Source organism: Cydia fagiglandana, chromosome 20 (genome assembly GCF_963556715.1).
Source record: "Cydia fagiglandana chromosome 20, ilCydFagi1.1, whole genome shotgun sequence".
Classification (NCBI taxonomy): domain Eukaryota; kingdom Metazoa; phylum Arthropoda; class Insecta; order Lepidoptera; family Tortricidae; genus Cydia; species Cydia fagiglandana.
Genome location: NC_085951.1, coordinates 2,892,508 through 2,903,228, shown reverse-complemented (window position 1 = coordinate 2,903,228; position 10,721 = coordinate 2,892,508). Strand labels below are relative to the sequence as shown.

The following is a 10,721-nucleotide window of genomic DNA, read 5'->3' as shown; positions in this document are numbered from 1 at the left end:
ACCAATAACCTCTCTTTGACCTTCCTTCGCTTCATTTCATCAATGACGTTCAACGTGCGAACTAGTATTATACAAAGTAAACCTTAATGAAATGCAATAAAGTACAAAATTGTGTTAAATCTTAAAACCATAGACAAAGATTGTATTACAAAGTTTCTACACGATGCAGCAGAACAAAACATATTGAGTAATGCATTACTTAAATACGCCTCTTGATTAAAAAGTTTACTCACATGGTGTAATCAGATGTATAATCGGCTTAATATTTTGATGCAAAATATTTTGGATATTTCCTTTCCTTTTCTATTTGCCTCTGTTGCAATTTCCATTGCATTGTAAATGTGAAAAAATACAGTTTTATTTATTAATTATCACTACGATAGTACGATATGAAAGCAAACCTAAACAATAAGAATATTATTGTTAGTGAGAGTAAAATAATATACGATATTCCTGATTAGAACACTGAAATAAAAACCTGTGAACTATATCAAGAATGGCACCGAAAAAGAAAACTGAAAGTTCATCATTTTTACTGAAAACACCAAAAGAAAAAATATCAAAAGCTAAACCATTCAAACCAAAGAACATTATAAAATTAAAAATTCCGGCTAAAAGTAAGTATTCATGTTATAATATTTTTTTGCAATTCTGCAAAATTTCTGGTCAACTCGTCATGGTCGTCAAGGTTGGAATTGGATACTTGAATCGAGCTTTATAACTGTTAACCATCTCGAAATCTATTAAACTAAGACATATGTTAGAAGGTCATATTTATGTTAGGTTTTAAGGACAATACAGGTTGGATTTTAGGACATCTATGTTAAAACATTTCATTACTCCTACAGACATCTTTACTACTACAGGTAGCTCTTCATTTTATTACCTTTTAACATTTGGTGATTGTATTTTACAAGCATACTGCCATATTTAAAAAAATCAGTCTGGTAGTTCACTTGCAGATTTGGTAACCAGCCCCATTGCATGTTTTTTACCTTGTCTAGTATGATTGAACTGCGGCCCACTGCCATATAAATGATTAAAGTCTCGACTAACTTCCAACCGCCTAGCCAGTTAACTGTACCTTAACATCTTTACGTAAGGGCACATGGGGCCTGTGCTCAGGGGGCCCCGAAGGACAGAGTAACAGTATATTTGATTACCCATAATAAATAGAAGATCATAGTAGAAAAATGTTAGTTCAATTCGCTTTCTTTACTTTCCAAAAGGGCCCCAAAGTCTTATGTGCCGAAGGGCCCCAGCATAGTTTAAGACGGCCCAGAGCCTACTGTTACGCATAGTTATTAGTGTTATTACCCTTTACCTGGTATGCTAATATGTGTATTTTATCTGTTCAGGTATTAAAAATGCCATTGGTGAAAAGATCTTGGAACAAAAAAGTCCTGTAGAACTTGAACTGAAAAAGATGCTGACCATGAACCCACAGAATGATGTGAAGATTGACAGAATGAATGAAGGTTACTACAAATTTTATTAAGCATATTAACACATAACACATGAACCTCCAGGTCTTTTTAGTATTAAGATTTATGTGCGTATTACGCACCTCTAACATATGTATCTTTTATGACTGTATGTGTTCTGAATAAATAAAATAAAATAAAAATAAAAATAAAATAAAAAAACTACCTCAGCAAACCAATAATACTAAACTTAGTCTAAGAATGAGTTGAGTGAGGTAACTACCAACTGATGTGCAGTGTGGTGTCTAAGGCCTCATTGGCACAAGCGCTTTTACAATGCGGGTTAGAAAAGCGTTTGAATGACACAAATGGATACATGTGTATTTATTCACACAATGGCGGTGGCGCTTTTTATTAAGTGTTGTTGGATTTTCAACTTTAAGCGTTGGTAGTTATATCTAATTTAACGTGCGGACAGATTCAAGCACTTTTTTAATGCGTGTTGGAAAAGCGCTTGTTAGTATGAGCCCTGTCTTTGATAAAATGTTATATTAAAGGAATAATTCACCAGTTCATGCAAGACTCAAACTAGTGACCTTTCAGAACACCGATAGAATCTCTCTTAACACTTTTACTGCGGCATCAGATCAATTCAGCCGGATGCAACTATGCTTAATTGCGAAGTTAACTAATTGCTGTAGCGAGTGTTTCCCTACTGAGCTACTGATACCTACCAGAAGCCCTTTTCTTTTTGTTTACACACCTTCAAATGTCGCATCTACTGTAAGAATATAGTAGTAAACACTTTATTGCACAAACCAAGTAGGTACATAACACAGAGAGAATACAGTAAATGTGTGCAAAGGTGTTTTATTGTAACGGTACTGTGAAGCTGTCTGTGATAAATCTTTGAATACACTAAAGATGAAAGACTCCTAATGATACCTTTATTTACCAACAATTCGACACAGAAAATAAATTCGCGATAGACACGTCTATAAATGTGAGTTCAAATTATAATTGCTTGTCTAAATTAGTTATAAATTAAAAAGTATTTAGTTGTTCGTGTTTATTTTTCAGTGGCTCTAGCACAGTTAGTTAAAGATTGCCCTGTGGCAGTCACTGAGAGTACCCCGGCCCCTGTGGCTAAGAAAAGAGGCAGGAAAAAGAAGATACTGGATCCAGGTAGGTTATTTATAACACTTAACTCTCGCGTTGTGTACTCATATTTAATTACACAAACGGGTCTACCGGGATATAATTTAATTTATGTTTACCTTTAATTCCGACGTTTCAGTGATTATATATCGGTAGACCCGTTTGTGTAATTAAATTTATAAGTTATTTATGTTATGTTCCTGTTTCACACCAAATTATAAATGAAGACATTATAAACTGAAGTAGATAATATACATTAAAATAGCTAGGGTTTGTGCTGCCAGTTGCTGGCATTAAAGAAGATTGGACTTAAAATTAAAAAAACAAAGTTTTGTACGGAACACTAAAAAACAGGAAAACAGGCTTTTACTTTTTAATTTACTTCTACAGAAATTCTTATAAAACTGGAAAACCCAAAGAAAAATATACAATTGTATATAATTATTTCAATTTAGTATTTTTTATCAGTTTGAACGTTTTCGCACTAGCACTTAAATACCAGATTAAGTCCCGTTGTGCAATTTAATAATGTTGTTTTGTTGTTGATTTTTGACTGAATAGGTACTTGGTTTGTTTGCTTAGTTAGTGCCGCCCACAACAAACCATGATTTTCTATAACCTATTTTTAGTAATTATTTACTTAAGTTTCTCCAGTATAAACACAGTGCTATTATATTGCACAGTACAGTGTATGTGGGTACAATTTACGGTGAACCAGGTTATAGTGCTAGCAACTCCATTAAAGAATAGATCACCGATCGAACATTGGTCGATGTCGACCGATTAAAATATAAAAACAATAATAATCGATTGATGGCTGTCGATCGATCGATCGTCGATCGAACGTTTTATTGGTCCATCTATCGATTCGACAAACACCGACGAATTGATTGATTGGTGTAGATTAGATTTTCTTAATTTTATTAATAGTGTTTAATATAATTATATCCCCTGATTTATTTATTTATATATTTTATTTTATGCTTTATAGAAACGGCCGTGGTCGTTCCTAAGAAAAAGCCCAAGTTGCCCACAAAGGCTAAAGTTCCACCTAAAAAAACGACTAAGAAGGTAGCAAAAACAAAGAAGCCAAAAGGTAGGCCAATTCAGTACCTGCAGTAGTCAAAAACGTATGTATAATTTGCCTGTAGTTTTTTTTTATTATATTAGGCACACAAATACAAGACAAAAAATAATAAATGTGGTTTTAGTATTTATTATGCTTTTTGTTTAGTTAGGCCAAAAAGGCTGAAATAGTAAAAAAAAGTAGAGTAGTGTAAAAGTAGTCATGGTCATCTATGGCATAAAATTCTTCTCCTATTGCAAACAATATATATTTGATTGAAGACTATTCCTGCATTTTTTTAGCTTTGTATTCTTTTTCTTCTTCTTAGTTTGTGGTACCTACTCTTGGTTTAGTATCTCTATCTATCTACTATTTTATGCATGCTATGGAAATATTTTGGATTTTAGTCACTTATGTTTCGTTATATTTTAATGGGTTATTTGGGTTTTTAAGGCACAGTATGGATAAGTTACTCTATGGTTTACTAGAGGAGCTAGTGCTGCACTCTGGCGGCAGAACATTGCAGTAATATCCCCTATTAGATTTTCATAATTTTATTAATAGTGTTTAACATAATAATATGATGTCCCCTGATTTATATATTTATTTAATGCTTCATAGAAACGGCTGTGGTCGTTCCTAAGAAAAAGCCCAAGTTGCCCACAAAGGCTAAAGTTCCACCTAAAAAAACGACTAAGAAAGTAGCAAATACAAAGAAGCCAAAAGGTAGGCCAATTCATTGCAGTACCTGCATTAGTCAAAAACCTATGTATAATTTGCCCCTAGTTTTTTACATTAGGCACAAAAATAAAAGACAAGTAAAAAATAATAAATGTGGTTTTAGTATTTATTATGCTTTTAATTTAGTTATGCCAAAATGGCAGAAATAGTAAAAAAAGAAGAGTAGTGTAAAAGTAGTCATGGTCATCTATGGCATAAAATTCTTAGTAGTAGTAGTAGTAAACTCTTTATTGTACAAAAAGACATTAAAAATAACATACAGCATACAGTTAGTAAGAAGTACAAAGGCGAACTTATCCCTTTGAGGGATTCTTCTATTGCAAACAATATATATTTGATTGAAAACTATTCCTGCAATTTTTTATCTTTGTATTCTTCTTCTCCTTTTTCTTCTTCTTAATTTGTGGTACCTACTCTTGGTTTAGTATCTATCTACTATTTTATTATGCATGTTATGGAAATATTTTGGATTGTAGTCAGTTATGCTTTGTTATATTTTAATGGGTTATTTGGTTAAAGAGGGGTTACTTCGTTCTAGACGCGGGTGTTATAACATATATAATAATTTTTTGTTTATTTTTATCCCATATAAAATCATTGTTACACTACTTAATAGTAATTCGTAGCTCGTATTGGTAGCTAGTCGAAATTAATTATCTTTTCTATGTAATCTATTTACACAAACTAAATAAGCTCTGCATTTAAATTTCACGAATCTCATGTAATTTACTTATAACGATAAATAAGATCATTGCCCAAACTGCCGAATCCGACACAAGAGAAGCCGATTCAACGGAGCCACATCGTTTTATCGCATAAAGAGTGTTTAGTTTTAAGTTTATAAAATACATAAATATATGTATTTGTCTGTAAGGTATTTGTAATACAGGCATTGTTGCCTGATTTAAATTTTTAAATAAGTAAATACATCCGGCTTTGAAGACACTCAAACGAGATGCGTTATATCTATGATAAAATCTTTTTACCGAACTAGCACTCAATTCAACTAGTAGAAACCATTGTCAATAAGTATGATTACTTATGTAGAAACATTTTTCAGTTGCAGCTCCAAAGCGAAAGGCTTCAAAAAAAATTCAACCAGCCATAAGTCCGCCCCCAAAAAGACAAAGAGGCAGGCCGCGGAAGCTAGGTAAGCCTGCGGACGACGACTCCACTATAACCTCACCTTCTATCCTGAGCTACAGTCAAAAAGAAGTCAAAACTCCTGTCAAGGACACACAGAATACAGTCGCTAAATTCCCTGTAGTCCCCAACACCACAGAAAACAATAACGACTCCAGAAGAACATCTATCACAAGTGCACCAGCGTCGGATTTGTCTTGGACCAAAGATATATCCGGATCCAGTACCACAACTTGCATCACCGTCACCTCCAACGACTTTGTGCGTATAGACGGAAAACTGCCCGAACTCAAAATAACTAAGCTGAAGAAAAGCCAAATAGTCAATAAAAATTCAGAAGAATCCGTCACCCAGATGGAACAGGAGCGTTCCTTTTCAAAAGACAGCAACGTCAGCTCTTTTAGTTCGCCATCTAAGTTAAAAAATAGCCTAATAGAAGATAAATTAGAAGAACCCCTTATCGAGAAGATATTAGAACCAGAGCATTCCCTTTCAGAAGACAGCAGCAGCAGCAGCAGCAGCAGCTCTTCTAGTTCGTCTTCTAGTTCCTCCCAAAGCGATAATACTGCTATGGAAAACGGCTTAAACTTAAGCACATCTTCAATAACGGCTCCTCCGTACAGCCCGATTTATACACCACGCAATCAAAGCTTCGATAAAACCAAGCAGGACGAAGTCGCTTCAATACTAGAAATGCTTGCACCCAAATTGAAATCCCTGGACTTGGAGTTTCCTGATATCGCGAATGAGGACGAGGATTGTGACATGAGTCTCTTCGAGGAGAAGGTTTCTAAGTATTTAGAGGAGGAATACAATACTATATTAGAATGTAGTCATTTAAACCGAATTTTATCGGAGAATTATCTGCCAAATACTGCTGTCGAAACCGAACAGAAACATAGCGGAGAACCAGACTTCGCTACGTCTAACCATACTGCGATCTCCGATAAAAGTGCTTGTGATAATTTTAACGATACTCCAAGCAATATTACGCGGCAACGGGACGCTTATGATTCTGACATTTCTGACGATGACGTGCTGCAACTTTACGCCACCGATAACGACCTTGATTCTACTAGGATGGGTAGCTCGGCTTCCATCTTCGAGGAGTACGTGCCCCGACCCCTTACCCAGAGGTCCCACACCGCCGTGAGCTACCAACCTTCAAAAATAGACGAGCCAGAAACCGCAAGTGCGAAAAAACCCGTATGCGAAAAACAAAACGCCGATTCTACTTCCATACACAAGGAACCAGAACTGGATAATGCTTTGAATGTAATGCCTGCGACAATAAATGGAACTGTCCTGGTTCAGAAATCCACAAATAAGTCGACGGCAGAATATAAAAGACCACCGCTGACTATCTCATGTTACCCGATCCCTTCTCGCTTTAGAAGCGCAGCGCTAAGTGGAGTCTGCTTCTTCAATCTGATCTCAATGTGTAACAAACAAGATATGTTTCACCTAAAGTCTTTCCCTCACTGTTTCATCGAAGAAAACGTTTTTAGGATGCGAATTGAACAACTTAGCGAAATACAGTTCATTCAAGAGTATAATCATATTGCGAGGTGGACAATATTGAGAAAGAAATACGTCAAATGCTTCATCGACGAGTGCCAAAGACGAGAGTTGCCTAAAATCCTAGTCGAAATAGTTATAGATTTTCTTTCCAGAACCCCTCCAAAAACAGTAGAAGATGAAGATCTCAGAGTTCAAGTAATTGAACACGCTTTGATACACCTTAACAATTGGAACTTGACAGTTTGTGAACAGTTGCTCGAATATAATGTGGGAGATGAAGTCCTGTCTGTTGTGTTCATGAAAATAATAGCAAATACACAAAATTTTTCACGGTTCAAGAATGTCTTCGTAAATCTGACAGATTTCATGGTTCGCGCTAATCGGACGTTTGATTTTGGTGTTGCATGTCATATCCTAGAGAGAGTGTGCATTCTGCCCTTTGAGATCCCATTGGCAATGAGTCTGATATTGATTATAGGAAATACTGATAGGGAGATCTTCAAGAACAGTATGACGAATAGGTTCGAGTTGTCGTTGGAGACATGTAATAAGGAGTTATATAAATGGTATTTGTCAATCAAGACGGAGGGTGTATCAAGTATGGGGTTGAAGCCAGCCAGTGAGCCCGGGGGGTCATTGCCGCCTTCTTTGCCATCCCCAAGTGGCAGTCGGGAGCTGGAACCGCTGATTTTCAACCCAAGTAACTCGCAGGACTTTGAGCAGAGATACACCTCTCCGGACACTACGAATGTGGATAATGTGGTGAGTTACTTAAACTGGTTTATATACTCACTTAGGGCCCCTAGACCCTAGACCTTCGGATATTTGCGGAGATCCTTACTCATATGTTAATAACATTAAAAGAAAATATTTATTGGTATAAAGCAATCGCTTTGAGACTCTTAAAACATAATAAAATTAAAATGTTGCAACTACCCTGTGTGTGATATTTCCAATCTATTTAGGCGTATGTTATGATGATGTAGGTAGCTTCAAAGCATGTAAGTAACTAGTTACTAAAAATGTAGACTTATCGCTCTTTCTAAAATATAATTATTCCCCATTGAATGACGACCTTTCTAAAAAACCTTAAAAAATTTCAGAACAAACTCGTCACGGAGCCAACTATTATACGGACTCTTAATCACCTGAGCGGGAGACCTCTCACAATGTGCATGCCGAGGCCCCCGCCGCCGCGGCCGCCTCCGCCGCGCCCGCGGGCTCCGTACCGCAAGTGGAATGAGAGGAGTATCATGTCACAAATTCCAAGAATGCCTTATATGAGGCCGCCGAGGCCTATGAAGAGGCCTCTGACCCGACCAGAACGGCCACCGTCTGTATGTTGACTATATTTTTCATTATACGTAATGGAAGATTTCCAGCAGCAGTGATGATTTTAAAAAGAAAGAGTAATAATAAAAAATACACGAACCGATAGACCTGTCAGTTCGTGTATTTTCAATAGATCATCTATTCATGTATAGATCATCTACTCAAAAACAACGCCAATAGATTACGAATCGATCGACGTAACATTCTCCACGATCGATGATCGATCGACTAGTATGTAACAATGTTACCACACCCATCGATCGATCCACGTTGCTTTATTTCTACGGTTGATTGATTTCTCAATGCAACATCATTTGTCGATTGATCGGCATTGAGTTGATTTATTTGTCTAGAAACAAATAACAATTCTTTTAAGGTAACTTAAAAGAGATTATTTGAAACTTAATGTCAACATTATCATTGACATCCTCGTCTTAAAGGTTATCCTTTATAATCTTTATATACCTATTAGTATTACCTCAAAAAAAGTGCATCCTATTTTTCTACATTTCATATTACGCTGTGTTTTCAAAATTTATTAATTACTGAGATATAATTGATTGCAACTACTGTTCATCCTAATTTTTGTTACAGAAATTCCAACGAAGATATGGGCCGGATTTTTAAATTTAACTAATAGTCTTCTAAGAGGTAAACTTTGTAAGGTCAGTAAGTTTAAATCGTTACTTTATTATAAAATTTAAGTTGTGGAAGTAGTAGTTTTTTGAATTGTTGGACCTGATTAAAGCATATTTTATTAGTTCACGTGTTGTAATGTTTTATATATGAGTGCGAGTAAGACTCGTGGACTCGTTCTTAAGGATACCTACTATAAAATTAATATTACCGTACATACTATTGACATTGGATATATTCAAAATTTGACTTGCTGGCAAAAACTTACCCACTTATTCGTAAACAGACTACAAGACCCAATTAGTTAATATACTTATATTTTTTTATCCCATATGTATAAGCTCAAATGACAGATTAAGATTAGATTGTGAGTTAATTGAGGCTGGTAGTGCGTTTAAAAGGGGTAAATCTTTTTTTTTTTACTAAAAAATATTTCAATATTTAAGTACAATTTACATCAGCAGCATTTTAAAAAAACATAGTGCGTAAATTAAACTGTTAATTATATTAATAATTTCTTATAAAAGTGACTTGCGTTAAAATTTTGTTATAATGTTAAGTCAAATATTGTAATAAAACTAATAGTAGCTTGCCATAGAATGCTTCTGCCTAGTATTTTAATAAAAGTAAATTCTTGAATACATAGTTTTCCGTCCTAATTTCCTAGAGATTTCTTGCCTTTCTTGAATTCATAATTGTAAAAGAGGTAATTGATTAAATATTTAAAGAACAGTACCATATACAGTACAGTAGGTATTTATGGAACAAATTACACTAAAAAAGTTCAATAAACCGTCTTTTTTTTTATTCGAGTATGCGTAACGAGTTTGAGTTGCCAGTAACAAAAAATCGAGCTTGTAACCTGTTTACTATAAAATGAAACCATAACAAGATAGAATGAGTTTTAATATACACATCCCTGCTAATATTATAAATGCGAAAGTAAAGTCTGCCTATTTGTTTGACTGTCTGTCTGTTACTTCTTCGCGCTTACACCGTGGAACTGAATCAATTTAGATTAAATTTGGTATCGAGATAGTTTGAGGCTCGAGTTAGGCAAGGATATAGGACAGTTTTTAACAATCATCATCATCTAACACAGACGAAATCAGTACGGTATAGGTATGTATATCTTCGCTCTAATCTTTATATAGGTATTTTATTAACTGCTTCATACTATAATATAGACCGGGAGATAGTGACACATTTTACTGGGTCATTTGTACCAGTATGGCGGTTCGTCGGGTCTAAGTACGTAATGAACGAAATAAAAATGATGGTCATAGCGCTGGTACCGGCGGCCCAATCGCGTGGGCGTTAGTCGAACGTGTCGGATAAAATACGAGTGTCGAACGATTTGTTCCACAAAAATCCTCGTATTTTCCGATAGTCCATAAAAAAGAAGTAGGCGGTAGCGTAATGCCATACTTCTCCGGTGTGACACAGCCATACTGAGGCGAACACATTAATTAAAAAAAAACATTTCAATCATTTGTGCCAAGCTAATTTTTGCACAGGTGATCATCGCCGAGCAGCCATTCATGGACATCACCATGCCATACTTTTCGGATGGTTCCAAATGGCCGCCATACCGCCGCAAGGGAGTTAATTTTTTTTTGCTAAACGATTTGTACCATCTTCAAATTTTTTTTCAAGACTTTCTGTGTGATCATAAATGGAAATCTCATAATACCTGTAGG

The 10,721-nt window shown here is 35.4% G+C and overlaps 1 protein-coding gene across 1 annotated transcript; it reads left to right on the top strand.

The window, feature by feature from the left end:
- Positions 1–261: 261 nt before the first annotated feature.
- Positions 262–10,261, top strand: LOC134674401 (uncharacterized). Its single transcript, XM_063532471.1, has 8 exons — positions 262–617; positions 1,359–1,478; positions 2,505–2,609; positions 3,574–3,678; positions 4,270–4,374; positions 5,450–7,815; positions 8,157–8,390; positions 8,980–10,261. Exons 1-8 carry the CDS (start codon positions 497–499, stop codon positions 9,010–9,012), a joined length of 3,189 nt encoding a protein of 1,062 aa, XP_063388541.1. The 5' UTR covers positions 262–496; the 3' UTR covers positions 9,013–10,261.
- The last annotated feature ends 460 nt before the right edge of the window (positions 10,262–10,721 follow it).